Consider the following 19,595-nt stretch of genomic DNA (forward strand, 5'->3'; position numbering starts at 1 on the left):
CCCCAAAAAAATTTTTAATGAAATGAGGTTTGATCTGTAAGAGAAAAAAGATTTTTTTGAAAAAGCATGAAGATTATGAGCCTTTTTACTGGAGATGGAAGAACTTAAAGTCATGATTAGAGTTTGGACTCACCTACTGCTGTCCCAAAAGTTATTATATCTGTGACTCTGTACTGACTAAGATAATCACCAAGTACAGGCTGAAACAGCCAAAGTTAACCTTTATTGTTTTTGTTTAAGAACCATGTCTCCTTTGCTCTTGGATCATTTAAGTATCCCTGTCATGGCCCAAAATAGCATTTTAACATTTGTACTACAAAACAGATCATAAAATGAATCTAAAAGAAAAACTCAGAATTATCTGTACAAGTTATTATTCCTTTCTAATTTGTTGGACTCATGATCAATTTGATTTTCTATATATGCCAAAAACATAGACAGGTGGTCACACTTCATACTGAGTGAAGAACTAATACTATTAAATAGTAATTGGCTGAAAGAAAATTTGAGTGTTAATAAAGAATGCCCTATGGGGAATTAGTCCAATCCTCCACAATGAATTTTACTGCTAAATTTTCCTTTTATGAATACCTTCGTTTCTCCCTTTCTTTCATGTACCAAAAAAGCCTTCTAAAAAGTTTTTTTAAAAATAAAGCTATTATTTATCCACCAGACCTCTTAGAAGAAAACTGGCTGTCTTTGTAAGAGCAGATCCACCAAAAGTGGTCATGGGAACCACTAAAATGACCCCTAGCATCTCTAGGATGCTCAACAACAAGAACTCAAAGGGATTCATAAATTCCCAGTGTTTCTGTAACCCTATTTATCAAAAAATATCCTTTAATTAATAAGGAAAAAGGGCAACTCTCCAAGTTTTACTAATAAATGATTTAAATATCAGTTTAACAACAACAACAACAAAAAGCAAGTATGGTAGACCCTGGGATGCTCCATCCAGATCATCCTTCAATAAAGGACTTGTTGCCCCAACTGTTGGGAGTACAGTCCTCTCTAGGATTGCCTCAGATGCAAAGAGTCACCTCGCCTGAGATCACACCCCTTCCCAGGGAAGCCCAAACCCAGTGACTGTGGGACAGAAGTCCTGGCCACAGTCCTGGCCACCCATTTGGGTCCAACTCAGGTCAACTCTGAAGAAGGGCCACTTGGGGCGCCTGGGTGGCGCAGTCGGTTAAGCGTCCGACTTCAGCCAGGTCACGATCTCGCGGTCCGTGAGTTCGAGCCCCGCGTCGGGCTCTGGGCTGATGGCTCAGAGCCTGGAGCCTGTTTCCGATTCTGTGTCTCCCTCTCTCTCTGCCCCTCTCCCGTTCATGCTCTGCCTCTCTCTGTCCCAAAAATAAATAAACGTTGAAAAAAATATATATATATGAAGAAGGGCCACTCTAACTTCAGAGCTCCTCATGGGATCAGCAGAGGCTGCTGTTGGCACCGCATTGCATCTTAACTTCCTCCTCTGCTCAAACCTGCTTCTTTCTCCTTCCTTCCATAGGTGTTGATCACAAGGGCACTGCCTTAATATTCTGCATGTGAAACTCCATCACGGAATGCACTTGCCAGGGAATCCAATCCACAACAACAGACAAAATAGAAGAGGAAAAATAAGCCTAAAAGGAGCCTCAAACTACTTTAAAGATTTTCTTGCATATTTCATCTGCATACATGCCTATTATCAACATAAATTTTGTCATGCATTACATATCGAAAGTCTAAAAAGTAGGAAAAATGAAAAAAAGCACAAAATATGCTTCTTTATATGAAACCTACTGAAAAAGAATTGTTTTAAACATGCATCATCTTTGCCTGGATTTTAACAATAATAATATAATTCATGATATTATGTGGCATATATACTTTTGTATTGTTTTTAAGCAGATTGTTCAAACAAAGATGTAAATTCTGGCCAAGCAACCTTCAAAAGATTAGGGATACACTTTAACTCAGCTCTAGAAATCCCCATTTGAGATAGTCCCAAATAGGGCTTAAGGTAAGAAATTATAAACTGGGCTTTCTACTACTTTATTCTCAGCTTGCCAGAGATTGGACAAGAGTGACTGTCTCCTCCTAAAGCCTTGTCAATTACCATACAGGTTCCCAATCTGAAATGATGTGTGAGCTGTAGTCCTCCTGGGAAAGAAATTTAAAATTCATCCCTCATGTCCCATTTCATGATAAAACAGCAAGTGTATAATTCCTTAGCAGCTCTGCCAAATGTCATTTTTCTGAGAAGTACATGTAAATATACAGGATTTACAAAGCCCCTGTCAAGTCTCCCAGATCTTAGTTCAGTACTAAACAAACAGACGCTGTCACCTGTTGTGCAGGTAAAAGAGACTGTTTCCTCCCTGGGTTTGGAGGGTTTCTATCCTCTCCTTCCCTTATCCCGCAATTCTCTGTTCAGGGCACTTAACTGCTGTCACCACTACCATCAAATGCTCACAAATCATATCTGTTCCCCATGCTTGAAATATCAAAATTAAATGTCTGGGGAAGAAAAGGGTGTCAACAGAGAATGAAAAAGAGGCTAAGAAAGAGAATTTCATTCAGCATATCACCCTACATTCCTCATAATCTATGTGTCATTTTTCTGATAAGTACTTCTCATAACCATCATGCTGGAAGACTGACAAATGCAAAAATGGACATATAATAAGCTGACTGACTCCATAATGAACATATGAGGACTCAAAATACAAATTTCATCTTTTAAAGTTGTCACTTTTGAAATTTTATTACATTTATTCCAACAAAGCTGCCATTACTCAAAACATTTTTTAATAAGCACAGAATAGTATATGGAGTGTTGAATCACTATACTGTACACCAGAAACGAATACAACACTGTATATTAACTACACTGGAATAAAATTTAAAAAAATTTTTTTAAATCTTTTAGAAGCTCCTTCACAAACAAGGAAGCCATTTTCATTACTTTATGTCACATCAATATATTGACCAGTTATCCAGATAGATCACTAATTTCATTTGGTTAACTCAGCTTTTGGATAATGACAACTATGGCAATGACAATCACTATTAATAATAGCAGTTATCATTTACCATGCACTACATTTTATGAGGCACCTTATATATATTATCTCACTTTTTTAACTTAGTCATGTTTCTAAAAGTAATTTATTATATTTCGAAAACCAAAATCTACTTAAAATGGTTGAAGATTTGGCTCCACATAAGACATTAAGATAAATGTCTTCACCAATTCTCCAGGTAGCTGGAAAGAAGCTCTGAAAGCATTTTGAGCAAAGTATACATTTACTTAAATGAAGTCAGTCATCTTATTTTATGTTCATCTCTCTGTCAATCTTCCAATGAAACAGTTTATAAGAAGATTATGAGGAATGTAGAGTAATATGCTCATATTCACCTGTGTATGTAAGTTCTCACATATTTCTTTAACAAATGTATGTGTATACATGTGTACATATATATATGTGTGTGTATAATACACATACAAACATACATACATACATACACATACAATATGCAGTAATAACACACACGTCATTACTGTGTATAAAGCCTATGTACACTATTCTGTGTTGAAGGTAAGCAAGCTCTCTTAAAAGTTCTCTTGTACAGGAGCACTTGGGTGGCTCAGTTGGTTGAGAGTCTGACTCCGGCTCAGGTCACAATCTCACGGTTCAAGAGTTTGAGCCCTGTATCAGGCTCTGTGCTGACAGTGCCTGCTTCAGATTCTGTGTCTCCCTCGCTCTCTGCCCCTACCCCACTTGTGCTCTCTCAAAAATAAATAAAAAACATTAAAAAATAAATAAATAAAATAAAAGTTCTCTTGTACAACATCAACACCTTGAAAGCAATAAATAGGAAAAACTGAAACAAGAGGCTATGCAGAATTTAGCTTTCAGGAATCCTTCTACATTTAAAAATATTTAAATACTCCTCTATGTTCTCAGTTTTATCAAGAAAGAACTTACTCTTTCAGCCCAGTCTCTGCACTGTTCCCAGATATATCTGAACCAAGAGAAATGCCAGCAGGAGACTGTCGTCCAGTGAAGCCAGATGAAGAAAATGAAAGTCCATATGGTTCAAAATTGAGAACTAGAATTTTAAAACAATAACAGAAGTTCATATTTAAAACAAAGCAAAAGTTAGGGGGGAAAAAGCAGATGTTATCAAAATTACCAGTCACTACTGAAATAAAATAATGGAAGACTAGAATCCAATGACAATTTTTAAACTGGAAGGGGCACTGAAGATGATTTAATCAAATAATAATAAAGTAGCTATGATTTATTGAAGGTCTACTACAGTCTTCACACTATTAGTTGAGAAAAGACAAACAGTACTTCATTTTTATCTTTTCACCTCCCTGAGAAGCTAAACTAGGATCCAATTAGGAAAGACAACTGATAAACCAGGTCTACTGAAAATTGCTGCTCCCAGACAAAAATGTTTAATGAGCTATGAATGAAGAGATAGTGTTTTTCCTTAACAAAATGTTCTTAAGCACATTCCTATGCCAAATAGACTAATGGACCCTTCAAAGTGAAATATCCCTTACTGACAAAGAACAAGGTTTATTCAGATTCAGATTCCTTTGACTCTGTATACCCAAATGAATTCAATCAGAGCCATAAAAATTCATACTGATATTGTGGTGGAGCAGATGCCAATATCCATTCTCCTCTTCTTTCTAAGTAATAGAACCCTGGATTCTAAGTAATAGAACCCTGGATTCATGGCAACCCAGAAAGAAATGACATTTCCAGACTCCTTTGCCATGAATTTGAGTTCTGGCCAATGAAATTATGCACACATTCTGAGCACAACTTCTGGGAGGAATCTTCCTGGAAAAAAAAAAAAACCTTTCTTCTCTCCCTTTCCTCCTTTACATTCATGAAGCCATTATCAATCCCAGGCTGCCTACTTCTGGAATTCCTTTAAGGGAAAGAGCAGTAATCTTCTGTCTTGTATAAGACCCTATATTGTTCTTTTGTTTTCTAATATGCTATGCAGCTATACCTAATCCTAACTGGCATTATTTATCTTTATGGACTGTCTGGATTATAACATAAAGGACCTCCTTAAATCATAAAAAAGTGCCGTATAAAAAATAAATGTGAGCTTCTGTAATTATTATTTTCATCTTACAAATACAGAAACTGTAGCAAAGTTTGCCATGAACTTAACCAAGATTACAAAAACAGGAAAAATGATAGAGCCAGATAAGAAATCGGATACTCTGGTTCTAGAGCTCACTCTCCACTGTCTCCTGCAAAGGAAACAGCATTTAATCCAAAGAGAACTACATAAATTTTTGTTGTTACCCAAATGAATGATATAGAAGAGAAATCAATGTGCAATAGAAAAAAATAATGGGCTAATTAGTAATCAGAAGAACTGAGTTCTTGACATGCATCGGGTATTAAATGGGTGCATGAACTTGACCTTAATTTCTTTGTCTGTAAAGTGAAGGGTTCAGGCTTGATCAGCAGTTTCCAAATGCTGATTTGATAACCAGGATCAAGCTGACTGTGTAGAATCTCCCACAGACCTTTTTGTACATACAGCCAAGCTTCTACAGATTCAGATACAAAAGATACAGGAATACGGCACAAAAATCTGTATCATTTTTTAAAACTCTTTGTGATTCTGATTCATAACCATGTTTGGAAACCACTTGTCTAAACATTCCAAGGTCATTTTCAGCTAGAAAATCCTCTCATTTTAAGCTTTTCAGGGGCACCTAGGTGGCTCAGCTGGTTAAGTGTCCAACTCTTGGTTTCAGCTCAGGTCATGATCTCACGTTTTGTGAGTTCAAGCCCCACATCAGGCTCTGTGCTAACAGTGCAGAGCCTGCTTGGGATTCTCTCTCTCCCTCTCTCTCTCTGTCCCTCCCCCAGTGACTCTCTCTGTCTCTCTCAAAACAAATAAACTTAAAAAAAACTAAGCTCTTTTTTTCTTTTTTCCTTCCCCTCCCCCGTGGGTTTCTGTTAAGTTTCTCAGGATCCACATAAGAGTGAAAACATACGGTATCTGTCTTTCTCTGTATGGCTTATTTCACTTAGCATCACACTCTCCAGTTCCATCCACGTTGCTACAAAGGGCCATATTTCGTTCTTTCTCATTGCCATGTAGTACTCCATTGTGTATATAAACCACAATTTCTTTATCCATTCATCAGTTGATGGACATTTAGGCTCTTTCCATAATTTGGCTATTGTTGAGAGTGCTGCTATAAACATTGGGGTACAAGTGCCCCTATGCATCAGTACTCCTGTATCCCTTGGGTAAATTCCTAGCAGTGCTATTGCTGGCTCATAGGGTAGGTCTATTTTTAATTTTCTGAGGAACCTCCACACTGTTTTCCAGAGTGGCTGCACCAGTTTGCATTCCCACCAACAGTGCAAGAGGGTTCTCGTTTCTCCACATCCTCGTCAGCATCTATAGTCTCCTGATTTATTCATTTTGGCCACTCTGACTGGCGTGAGGTGATATCTGAGTGTGGTTTTGATTTGTATTTCCCTGACAAGGAGCAACGTTGAGCATCTTTTCATGTGCCTGTTGGCCATCCGGATGTCTTCTTTAGAGAAGTGTCTATTCATGTTTTCTGCCCATTTCTTCACTGGGTTATTTGTTTTTCGGGTGTGGAGTTTGGTGAGCTCTTTATAGATTTTGGATACTAGCCCTTTGTCCGATATGTCATTTGCAAATATCTTTTCCCATTCTGTTGGTTGCCTTTTAGTTTTGTTGGTTGTTTCCTTTGCTGTGCAGAAGCTTTTTATCTTCATAAGGTCCCAGTAATTCATTTTTGCTTTTAATTCCCTTGCCTTTGGGAATGTGTCGAGTAAGAGATTGCTACGGCTGAGGTCAGAGAGGTCTTTTCCTGCTTTCTCCTCTAGGGTTTTGATGGTTAGAGTGGGAGAGAACCAAAGCATAAGAGACTCTTAAAAACTGAGAACAAACTGAGGGTTGATGGGGGGTGGGAGGGAGGGGAGGGTGGGTGATGGGTATTGAGGAGGGCACCTGTTGGGATGAGCACTAGGTGTTGTATGGAAACCAATTTGACAATAAATTTCATATATTGAAAAAAAAAAAATCTAAGCTTTTCAATCACCGAGTTTAACTTTCTGTCCCACTTTTAACTCTTTAATAGCATCTGTGACAGCCAGTTACCCAGCCTCTGCATTAACAAAGTAAGTGAAGAACTCAAGCAATGTTTCCTATGCACAAGTAAAAACAAAGAGTTTAAACCAAAGATCAAGTAAAGATAGAGTTTAAACAAAAGAGCAGAAAGAATTCAAAAGCAGAGGTATAGTTTAAGAGTAAAGAGAAAAAAACTAGACATAGAAGGGGACAGCATATGGAAAAGAGATAAAATTCCAAACCTGAGACAACAAAATTAAACACTGTCATCTAAGGAAGGCCTGGAAAGGATCGAGGTTGAGAATGAACTTCAAGCCACATTCTTTTCATTCTTTAGTGAAAATTTCCCAAGTCTTTATAAAGGTGAATAACAAGAAGGGCCAAAGATTTTTAAAAGTTAACTAGATGTACAAGAGCTCATGTGCATATGGGAATCAGGAGGAGAATCACAGCATGCAGGAAGAGTCAGGAGAAGGAAGTAGATGGATGAATTACAACTTAGACTTTTCTGGTATCATTTTAAGATCAATCATTTAGTTGTACCTACCACAGAACCTGGAAAGTACTTGACAAAATCATTAGATGATGAGTGGGGAGAAAAAGAGCTTTCAGCATTGAACTTTTCAGTATTAAGATTCTGAACTCCTACAAAGATAATACTCAATGGTCTCCCTTTATTCATATAAATACTTCCCATCCAAGGAAAACTTCCAGACTCATTCTATGAAGCCAGTATTACTTTGATTCCTAAACCAGACAGAGACCCAGTAAAAAAAGAGAACTACAGGCCAATATCCCTGATGAATATGGATGCCAAAATTCTCAATAAGATACTAGCAAATCGAATTCAACAGCATATAAAAAGAATTATTCACCATGATCAAGTGGGATTCATTCCTGGGATGCAGGTCTGGTTCAACATTCACAAATCAATCAACGTGATACATCACATTAACAAAAAAAAAGAGAAGAACCATATGATCCTGTCAATCGATGCAGAAAAGGCCTTTGACAAAATCCAGCACCCTTTCTTAATAAAAACCCTTGAGAAAGTCGGGATAGAAGGAACATACTTAAAGATCATAAAAGCCATTTATGAAAAGCCCACAGCTAACATCATCCTCAACGGGGAAAAACTGAGAGCTTTTTCCCTGAGATCAGGAACACGACAGGGATGCCCACTCTCACCGCTGTTGTTTAACATAGTGCTGGAAGTTCTAGCATCAGCAATCAGACAACAAAAGGAAATCAAAGGCATCAAAATTGGCAAAGATGAAGTCAAGCTTTCGCTTTTTGCAGATGACATGATATTATACATGGAAAATCCGATAGACTCCACCAAAAGTCTGCTAGAACTGATACATGAATTCAGCAAAGTTACAGGATACAAAATCAATGTACAGAAATCAGTTGCATTCTTATACACTAACAATGAAGCAACAGAAAGACAAATAAAGAAACTGATCCCATTCACAATTGCACCAAGAAGCATAAAATACCTAGGAATAAATCTAACCAAAGATGTAAAGGATCTGTATGCTGAAAACTATAGAAAGCTTATGAAGGTAATTGAAGAAGATTTAAAGAAATGGAAAGACATTCCCTGCTCATGGATTGGAAAAATAAATATTGTCAAAATGTCAATACTACCCAAAGCTATCTACACATTCAATGCAATCCCAATCAAAATTGCACCAGCATTCTTCTCAAAACTAGAACAAGCAATCCTAAAATTCATATGGAATCACAAAAGGCCCCGAATAGCCAAAGGAATTTTGAAGAAGAAGACCAAAGCAGGAGGCATCACAATCCCAGACTTTAGCCTCTACTACAAAGCTGTCATCATCAAGACAGCATGGTATTGGCACAAAAACAGACACACAGACCAATGGAATAGAATAGAAACCCCAGAACTAGACCCACAAACGTATGGCCAACTCATCTTTGACAAAGCAGGAAAGAACATCCAATGGAAAAAAGACAGCCTCTTTAACAAATGGTGCTGGGAGAACTGGACAGCAACATGCAGAAGGTTGAAACTAGACCACTTTCTCACACCATTTACAAAAATAAACTCAAAATGGATAAAGGACCTAAATGTGAGACAGGAAACCATCAAAACCTTAGAGGAGAAAGCAGGAAAAGACCTCTCTGACCTTAGCCGTAGCAATCTCTTACTCGACACATTCCCAAAGGCAAGGGAATTAAAAGCAAAAGTGAACTACTGGGACCTTATGAAGATAAAAAGCTTCTGCACAGCAAAGGAAACAACCAACAAAACTAAAAGGCAACCAATGGAATGGGAAAAGATATTTGCAAATGACATATCGGACAAAGGGCTAGTATCTAAAATCTATAAAGAGCTCACCAAACTCCACACCCGAAAAACAAATAACCCAGTGAAGAAATGGGCAGAAAACATGAATAGACACTTCTCTAAAGAAGACATCCAGATGGCCAACAGGCACATGAAAAGATGTTCAGCGTCGCTCCTTATCAGGGAAATACAAATCAAAACCACACTCAGGTATCACCTCACGCCAGCCAGAGTGGCCAAAATGAACAAATCAGGAGACTATAGATGCTGACGAGGATGTGGAGAAACGGGAACCCTCCTGCACTGTTGGTGGGAATGCAAATTGGTGCAGCCGCTCTGGAAAGCAGTGTGGAGGTTCCTCAGAAAATTAAAAATAGACCTACCCTATGAGCCAGCAATAGCACTGCTAGGAATCTACCCAAGGGATACAGGAGTACTGATGCATAGGGGCACTTGTACCCCAATGTTTATAGCAGCACTCTCAACAATAGCCAAATTATGGAAAGAGCCTAAATGTCCATCAACTGATGAATGGATAAAGAAATTGTGGTTTATATACACAATGGAATACTACGTGGCAATGAGAAAAAATGAAATATGGCCTTTTGTAGCAAAGTGGATGGAACTGGAGAGTGTAATGTTAAGTGAAATAAGCCATACAGAGAAAGACAGATACCATATGGTTTCACTCTTATGTGGATCCTGAGAAACTCAACAGGAACCCATGGGGGAGGGGAAGGAAACAAACAAACAAAAAAAGACGTTAGAGTGGGAGAGAGCCAAAGCATAAGAGACTGTTAAAAACTGAGAACAAACTGAGGGTTGATGGGGGGTGGGAGGGAGGGGAGGGTGGGTGATGGGTATTGAGGAGGGCACCTTTTGGGATGAGCACTGGGTGTTGTATGGAAACCAATTTGTCAATAAATTTCATATACATAAAAAATAAATAAATAAACAAACATTAAAAAAAAAAAAAAATACTTCCCATCCACCATCCAAACACCTCAATGATTTCCTCTTTACCAAAATCATGACAGGCATCTTCCACTGACAGACTACATTTCTAAAATCTGAAGTTAATCTTTCCTTTCTTAGCTGTTTCTCACTTCACTGATCAGATATTTTGTTATAGGAAGCATTCAAACACACTTGATATATAACACTGCTCAGAATGAAAATGAAACTCACTAGTCCACAGTAACCAGACTTCTTTTCTCAAATTTCTCTGTAGATATGCTCATGTGATTATCTATCAGTCCTCCATCTAGCACAGTGACCCAACATGATAATTCCATCTTCAAGTTCTTTCAAAGTTCCAGAATGACTATCTTAGGCATTTAAATATATGGAGCCTATGACTTTGGGAATACCTCTAGGCTAACTTTTTTTTCTGGGTATCCAAAGACCTAGGCAGAGTAAATAAGTCACAAGCAGATTTAAAGAGAGATAACAAAAATAAATATCCTCAGTTATCTACATTACATGACTATAATATGAATTGCATTAAAAAAAAAATGATGTCCCTTACAGACCCATAGAAAATTACCTTTTTCCTGAGAAAGCTTCTCTTCCTGACGTTGGTGGTGAGGTTTGTAAGGTGCTGCCCCCTGACTGAGTTCTTCAGCCACAAAACCATCCAGAAAAGATAAGGAAGCATCTACCTGTATTAAAGTGAAGCAAAAATCAGAAATTACAAAACTTTACCCTAAACCTAGACTGTACATTCACATAACTAATTTCAATCCATATGTCCTAAAAATAATTTTTAAGTGAAAAAAAAGAACTTCAGTTCTAAAAATGCTACTAGCGTTACCCAACTCTCTAGCTCTCTAAAACACCTATATTCAAATCACTCAGCTAAGTATGTAACAATGAAAGTCATCTGCAGTTATTATTAATTTCATTGTACTGCAGAATAAACTTTTGAGCATCCAGTATGTTACAGCATCATGTCAGGTGCTATGATGAAGACAAAGAAAGACATTTCTCCAGCCCTCATGAGACTTTAACCTACTAGAGAAGACATCTACACTCTGAGCTAGTGTCTGTATTAGTTTGCTGCTAGGGACTAAAAACAAAGTGTTGGCAAGGCTAGTTCCTCTGGGAGGCTCCAAGGGAGAATAAGTTCCTTCTCCCTTCTAGCTTCTAAAGTCACCACCATTCCCTGGCTTGTGGCCCCATCACTCTGATCTCTACTTCTATTGTTAGTTGGCTTTCTACTGACTCTTTGCTTACTTTTATAAGAACTCTTGTGATCATGCCTTCTTGGACAATCCAAAATAATCTCCCCCTCAAAAATTCCTTAATTTAAGCGTATCTACAAAGTCCTTATTACCATGTAAGATAACAAATACACAGGCTGCAGAGAATGAAGTATGCACATCTTGGGGAAGGCTACTATTCAGACGCTGGCAGTGCCTTTAACTATCCTATTCTTTTCTACCTAAAAATACCTTTTCACAAATCTATGGAAAATTACCTAATTTCAGCAGGAATAAAAAGGTACAAAAGAATGAATAAGTGAAAATAAATAAGAGATGAAGAAAGAGTGAGGGGAAAGGATAAAAGAAAAAGTGAGGAAAGAAGAATGAGATATACACAAAAGGATATAGCAGTGGTGGCCTCAGAAGCCACAGATCTGCCTCTCCTGGTTTAGCCAACTGTATGCAAACAGCTCCAATAATTAGAAGAACAGACAGATCTCAAATATTTAAGTGGCATGACACACTCTGAATCTGGAAAGGTTCTTACAAAATGAAGACATGTCATCATTTCAATCTTTCATTGGAGGAAAGAGGAAAAAGAGTTACTTCCTAGTTTTGTACTATGTATAGCATATTTAGGGGAGCCTGAGTGGCTCAGTTGGTTAAGTGTCCAACTCTTGGTTTAGGTCAGGTCATGATCTCAGTTTGTGGGTCTGAGCCCTGCATCGGGCACAGCAATGACAGCCCAGGGGCGGCTTGGGATTATCTCTCCCTCTTTCTCTGCCCCTCCACCACTCTCTCTCTTTCCTTCTCTCTCTCTCTCTCAAAATAAATAAATAAACTTAAAAAAAATATTATGTATAGCATATTTGTTCACCTTTTCAATGAATGTCTTTGGGCCTCCTACCAAAGGTGAAAGAAAGGTGTCTACCCCTGAGGAGCTTCTGAAAGAACTAATGAACAAAGAGGTTCAAAATGAATATAAGTCATGAAAACCTGAGTCAGAATTAGTAGGAATGCTGCCCCTCCTCTCCTCTTTCTCAACTATATGACATCTAACAAATAAAAATTTGTACAAATCTGGCTTCCTTTTGGCAATTTCCTAATTTACACCAGTCTGGAGAAGAGATCAGTACATATTCAGAGGGTGAGTAGTAACTGAGCCCATTAGGTTAGAAAGAGTAGTGGCTTAAAGTTAGGTAGGACAAGGAAGGTGGTTGATCAGGTTCCAAAGTGGTAAAGAAGTTAGACACTAGGTGGACAAAATGCAACAGAGAACTATTTTTTACATTCTCAAAGATACCAAAGTAATAATAAAATTGCATATTAGAGAAGTTCAAAGGAGATTTTAAAAACTTAATTTTTTTTACGTTTATTTAGAGACAGAGACAGTGCAGGGTTTAGGGGGGCAGAGAGAGAGAGAGAAAGAGAGAGAGAGGGAGGGAGGGGGAGACAGAGAGAGAGAGAGAGGGAGAGAGGGAGAGAGAGAGAGACATTGAGAATATCCCATGCAGGCTCCACACTGCTAGCACAGAGCCTGACGCGGGGCTTGAACCCACGAAACCGCAAGATCATGACCTGAGCCAAAACCAAGAGTCAGATGCTCAACCGAGTCACCCAGGCTCCCCCCAAAATTTAGTTCTTGAACTACCATATATTAAAAGAGACTGCCACTGGATATAAACTGCTTCAGTGCAGTTCTCCGGAAGAGATACTGATCTATTCCCAACTCTTTAGGAGCTCTACTGAATTGAAGCTCTCAAATTCTCTCATATGATGTGAGAAAAACTCCAACCTTTATCTGAAGTGTTACAGAAAGTATATTTTGATATATTCCAGATACATCACAAAGGTAAGAATTATTCTGTTTGGAGACGATGCAATTTTTACAAAGATAAAATACAGATGCCTTACCACCATGTCTTCACAGCTCTTATCAACTGGAAGCAAGCTCTTCATAAGTTCCACATTCTCACGTAAGTGTTTTAATTCAAACGCATGCTGTCTCATACAAGTATCCAAAGATACGGTGAATTCCTGGATTAATCTCTCAACTATGTTAGAAGAGTGTGCTTGGGGTGTCAACTTGGTAACAGCAGCAAGTAACCAGGCTTTTGTTTCTGAAGAAACCGAGTCATTCATAAGTAACTTGTAGAGTTTGGTTATAACTTCCTCTGGCGTTTCCTCATCTAAGAGATAGGAATACTCCCCTAACACCTATGAGTAAAACAAAGAGACTGTTCATATAGAAATATCAAGCAAATTGTACTGGGCAAATCTGTACACAGCAAATTGTACTGGGAAATCCAAACAAAGTAGCTGCTGCTGGAGTGAATTTAATCTAGAGTAAATATATTCTCATGGTGAAGAAATTCTTAAAGATAAAATTGTATATTTTAGGGTCGAAATTATACCAAGAATTAGAACTCAATACCAAAAGATTTTCCACATCTTTATCATTCACAAAATATAAAGCAGCATACTTTACAAGTGAGCTTTCTTCTGAACTTCCAGTTCAGTTGTTGCCTTTTATCAACACCTCCACATTCTGTTACTTATTTTGCAATTAGCATTGAAACCAGTGGTTCTCACATGCTAGTGTGCATGAGAGTCACCTAAGGTGTTTCATTTCTAGGTTCTACCCCCAGATATTCTGAGTGAGTATGTCTGTGGTCGGGATCCACAGTGCACATTTGGAACCAGCATCAGCTGATTCTGATGTATATGATCCACAGAAGAAACTCTGAGGAAGGCTGACCTATGTTACATATCCTTTTTCTTACAACTTATTTAGGTGATACATAATCCTACTGGTCTAAAAATTATTAATAAACTGATAACTCATGTAGTGTGAGATCTTTCCTAAGTGCTATTTATGGAATATTTTCATGTCTTTAGTGCAACACTGGCACCAGCAGGAAAAAACGGGAGGGGAGGTGAAGTGATAGGCAAGGGAAAATTTACAGCTAGTAACAAGAAAAGGAGGAAAAATTAATAGAAATAAATAAATCCAATCCTTAAAGTAGCAAGATAATTTTTTGAGTGGTTTAAGAAGATGAAAGGTATCTCTAGAAAAGCTGGTAATCTAACAGCCAGTTCAAAAATTACTGGGTGGTGGGAGGCTGATGCCTGGGTGGTTCAGTTGGTTGAGCATCAGATTCTTGACCTCAGTTCAGGTCATGATCACAGGGTCAGGAGATCAAGGCCTGTGTCAGGCTCTGTGCTAATGTGGAGCCTGTCTAGGATTCTCTCTCTCCCTCTGCCCCTCCCCCATTCTCTCTCTTTCTTTCTAAAATAAAAATAGGGGCGCCTGGGTGGCGCAGTCGGTTAAGCGTCCGACTTCAGCCAGGTCACGATCTCGCGGTCCGTGAGTTCGAGCCCCGCGTCGGGCTCTGGGCTGATGGCTCAGAGCCTGGAGCCTGTTTCCGATTCTGTGTCTCCCTCTCTCTCTGCCCCTCCCCGTTCATGCTCTGTCTCTCTCTGTCCCAAAAATAAATAAACGTAAAAAAAAAAAATTTTTTTTTAATAAAAATAAAAATAGTAACAATGGGAAGACAGAGTAGATGCATTTTCCCCTATTCCTCCCATTAAGTACATCTAAAATCCTTGGTGTTATATATAAAACACACATAAAAAGACACAGATAGGTGGAGAAAAGAAGGCCAATTGCTAACGACTTTGTGATAGTACAGTGGGTTATCTGCTGCCTCATACACCCCAGACTGGGTATTAGAGAGCCAGCAACCTGGAAACAGCAATGGGCACAGACAAAATGACCCCAAGAAAAGCCTGCCCTCTAGCCAAAGAGCCAGGACTGAAAACTTATTTATTTTTATTTTTTAAATGTTTATGTATTTATTTTGGGGAAGAGAGAGTGCAAGCAGGGAAGGGACGGAGAGAAAGAGAGAGAGAGAGAGAGAGAGAGAGAGAGAGAGCTCAGCACAGAGCCTGATGCAGGGCTCAATCCCATGATCCTGGGATCATCACCAGAGCCAAAATCAACAATCAGACACTTAACTGACTGGGCCACCCAGGCACCCCAGGAAGACAGAAAACTTTTAGACAATAACCCTCTACTCTAGCCAAGTACCACATAGAAAAAAACCCACAGACCCACCCACACCACCAAAGGCTGAGTAGAGAGCCAAGACTTCCACCCCTACCAGGCTGTAAGAGGCGCTCCAATTCCCTCAAAAGGGAGAAGACTCAGTAGGGAGCTAGGACTTTCATCCCCACCAAGTTGTCAAGAGGCCCACTCCTCTGCAGTGTCCATGAAGATCACATATGGAAGCCTGCATTTTATACCCTCTACCCAGGTATAAAGAGGGATTCCTCCGCCCCTTCACTGGGATGATGTCAGAAGCCCTGTGGAGAGTCAGGGCTTTCACCACTGCTCAGTCATTACAAGGCCACCCTTCCAAAATGTCAGTGGAGGCCACACAGAGATCTCAACACCTGTATCACAATGCCATTACCAAAAGACTCTAATCAACATTTACCAAACACACCATCCAACAATAACAGAATACCCACTCCTTTCAAGCACTCACAGAACATATAATAAGACATATCTTAGGCCATAAAACAAACATCAAAAAACTTAATAAAACTGAATTCACAGAGTATTTCCTCTGGTGACAATGGCAAACTATAAATCAGTAACAGGAAAGATAACAGAAAATTTTCCAAACACTTAAAAACTAAACAATACTTTTCAACACAACTTTTCCAGAAAACAGAAGAGGAAAGACTACTCCTATCTCATTTTATGACACTAGTATTAGTTTGATACCAAAACCAAAACAACAGGGTAGAAAAAAAATCTCATGAACAGAGATGCAAAAAATTCTTAACGAGGTCTCAAGAAATCTATTGAAAAAATCCTACATTAGTGAGTTCAGCAAGATGGCAGCGTGTAAGATCAAACTACAAAAAATCTATTGTATTTGAATAAACTAGCAACAAACATGTGGGAACCAAAATTAAAAACAAAATATATCTACTACTGCTCTAAAGAAATTGAAATGCTTAAGCATAAATCTAACAAAACCTGCACAGAATCTGTATGTTGCAGAAAGAAATAAAAGCACTATAAATATATGGAGTGACATGCCATGTTCTTGGAGGGAAAAAAATGAATAGCTGCCAAATACAATAACCCATTTAGGCAAGGATTATCAATACTAAAACCACTGGTGAAATATAATTAAGGAAAAGATGTTGACACATAGCCCCTTAGAATCACCTCACAGATTAGCTACAAATTACTAAGGAGAAAATGCATCTTTACAATGGAGAGATCTGAAGGTTATCTTAACCAAACAAAGAAACTTAAAATCACTAGTAACTGGGGAACTGATATGGTATGTGTCCTGATGATACAGTGGGAAGTACATAACATTGTTGATATAGTATTCTTCCTAAAAATGTTTAACCAAACCAGAAATAATAAGACAAATTCAGAAAGTTGGGCATTCTGCACATCAACAGTATTCATCCAAAAAAATCAATATCATGAAAACAAAAAGAAAGTGAGGAACAATATAAAATTAAAGAGGCTAAACAGACAACTAAATGCAATTTGTGATCCCTGATGGGATCCAGGATTAGTAGTAGCAGAAAAATAGCCGTAAGAAACATTTTTTGGACAACTGGATAAATGTGAACATGGACTGTATATTAAATGATATTAATGAATTAATGTTACATTTCTTAAGTATAATAATGGTTCTATGACAGAACAATGTCATTCTTAGAAGACTCATGTTGAATTTTTTTTGGAGGGTCATGATGTCTGCAACTTATATGTAGATCTAGATGTAGATATAGTAAAGCAAAGGTGGTTAAAAATACTAACAGGGAATCTAAATGAAAAGTATAGAGATATTTATTATACTAGTCTTTCAACTTTCCTGTATATGAGAAAAAAAATTCTTAAATAAAAGTCTGGGTAAAATTCAAGTTAACATGCTAACATTTGGCAAAACTATAAAATATTAAAAGAGGCATACGCTATGATCCTGCAGTTGTACTCCACCAAAGCTTCCCCTAAGGAAACACTCACCCACATGCACAACAAAGATACACAGAGGTGATGGTATGTATGCAATTACATATGATTACATGACATAAAATTTGGCCTTCATCTTGCAAGAGATAATCTCCTTTGCTGGCTTTGATGAAGCAAGGAGGAATGTTGGGAGGCCCACATGCAAGAAACTGAGGGCAGCTCCAGGAACTAAGGGTAGCCTACGGTCAACAGTCTGAACTTCAAACCCTCAGTCCTACAACCACAAGAAACAGGTTTCTTCTAACAACCACACCAGATTGGAAGTGGATCCTTCACCAGTCAAGTTTCAGATGAGACAGCAGCCCCAGCTGACTGCAACCCTCAGAGACCCTAAGCAGAGGACGTGGCTAAACCAGGTCTCAACTCCTGACCCACAGAAACTGTGAAATAATAAATTTATGTTGTTTGAAGCACTAAGTTTGTGGTAACATACAGCAATGAAAAACTAACATAACACAGATGCATGAGTATTCACATATTCTAACACAGATTCACAGAGAAAATACAGCAAATGTATTGTAGACACAGATACCTAACCAACTGTCTATAATACACAAAGTAGACAAGTGAGATGAAAGGGAGAATGAATAGACAAGTAGATATTGAAGTGACAAACTAGCCAATGGGAAAGAAAATGGATACCTAAAGGGGTTAGCAGGGTAGAATTAAATGATTTCTGAAGGAAATATATTGCTAGTATTGGGCTTTATAAAAAACAATGTTATAAATACTTATGCTCTAATGTACTTTGCTCACCCAACTCATAACTTGAAGAAATTTCTGTGGATAGAACACATTTTCCGCATCTAGTAAAGTGAGATAAGACTGAACTGCATAAAGCCTTAATTGTTGATTTTCTGTTTCATCATCAAAACCTACAAAGAAATTGATACATCATTTTAACTTTCACTAAAAACTCTTAATGACTCTGTAATAAAAACATTTAATTTTGAAATCTTTCCAGAATGCAGTAATTTACTAACCTTCTGCTAGCAGTCTCAGAAAGTTATTGGGAATATCAGGATGCATAACATCTCCTCCCACTGAAAACACAGCATTCATTGTCTGAATAAACCATGCATTATCTGGGGCATATGTGTCCACAGTGTTAAGACCAAGTACACTTCCAAATACCACTTATTAAAATTACCTTCTCTGCATCAACCTTTTAAAGAATAACCCCCAAACTATCCTACTTAGGTATTTTTACTTGTAACCTCTGCCAATAAATTGTTCTATACTCCAGATTTATGTGAAATAGGTGCTCAGTAAAAGCTTATTTAATAAACTTAATAAACTAAATTCTTGTTGCTTCATCTAGCACCATGCCTTGTACATACTAAGCATCCAATAAATAAGCGTGAAAAAAATTTTTTTAAACTTTTGTTTTTACATTTATTTATTTTTGAGAGACAGAGTGAGACAGATCACAAGCTGGGGAGGGGCAGAGAGAGAAGGAGACACAGAATCTGAAGCAAGCTCCAGGCTCCAAGCAAGCGTTCAGCACAGAGCCCGACACAGGGCTCAAACCCACAAACCATGAGATCATGACCTGAGCTGAAGTCGGTCACTTAACCTACTGAGCTACCCAGGCGCCCCAAGTGTGAAAAAAATTTAAAGAGATATTCCAGGTGCCTAAGGACAAATAATGGAAAATGACATACACTTCAAAGAGACTAAATGTGGTATGTCTACTCAAGCTATTTAATCTCTTTTCTAACCTGTTCTTCTTCAGTTCTAAAATTCCATCATTCTGCTGCCTGGAGTTATGTATGGCAGTAGATACGTGGCACAGAAAACTATATTTAAGCAATTTCCAAGATGACTGACTGGAGTAACATTGTACATTTATTCTTCCTTT

The 19,595-nt window shown here is 38.1% G+C and overlaps 1 protein-coding gene across 2 annotated transcripts in view; it reads right to left on the reverse strand.

The window, feature by feature from the left end:
- Window positions 1–19,595, reverse strand: part of AP4E1 (adaptor related protein complex 4 subunit epsilon 1) — a 65,991-nt gene that overhangs the window by 15,066 nt on the left and 31,330 nt on the right. For both annotated transcript variants that reach the window (XM_047075111.1, XM_047075112.1), the window contains 5 exons: window positions 18,718–18,830; window positions 18,491–18,609; window positions 13,579–13,881; window positions 11,007–11,121; window positions 3,972–4,095 (listed from right to left, as the gene is read on the reverse strand). In XM_047075111.1, the coding sequence (XP_046931067.1) occupies window positions 3,972–4,095; window positions 11,007–11,121; window positions 13,579–13,881; window positions 18,491–18,609; window positions 18,718–18,830 (774 nt within the window). The remainder of the gene's footprint in view (window positions 1–3,971; window positions 4,096–11,006; window positions 11,122–13,578; window positions 13,882–18,490; window positions 18,610–18,717; window positions 18,831–19,595) is intronic.

This window comes from Lynx rufus, unplaced genomic scaffold (assembly GCF_022079265.1).
Source record: "Lynx rufus isolate CCGP_SWC_20201006 ecotype Redwood Valley unplaced genomic scaffold, mLynRuf1.p SCAF_13, whole genome shotgun sequence".
NCBI classification, from domain to species: Eukaryota; Metazoa; Chordata; class Mammalia; order Carnivora; family Felidae; genus Lynx; species Lynx rufus.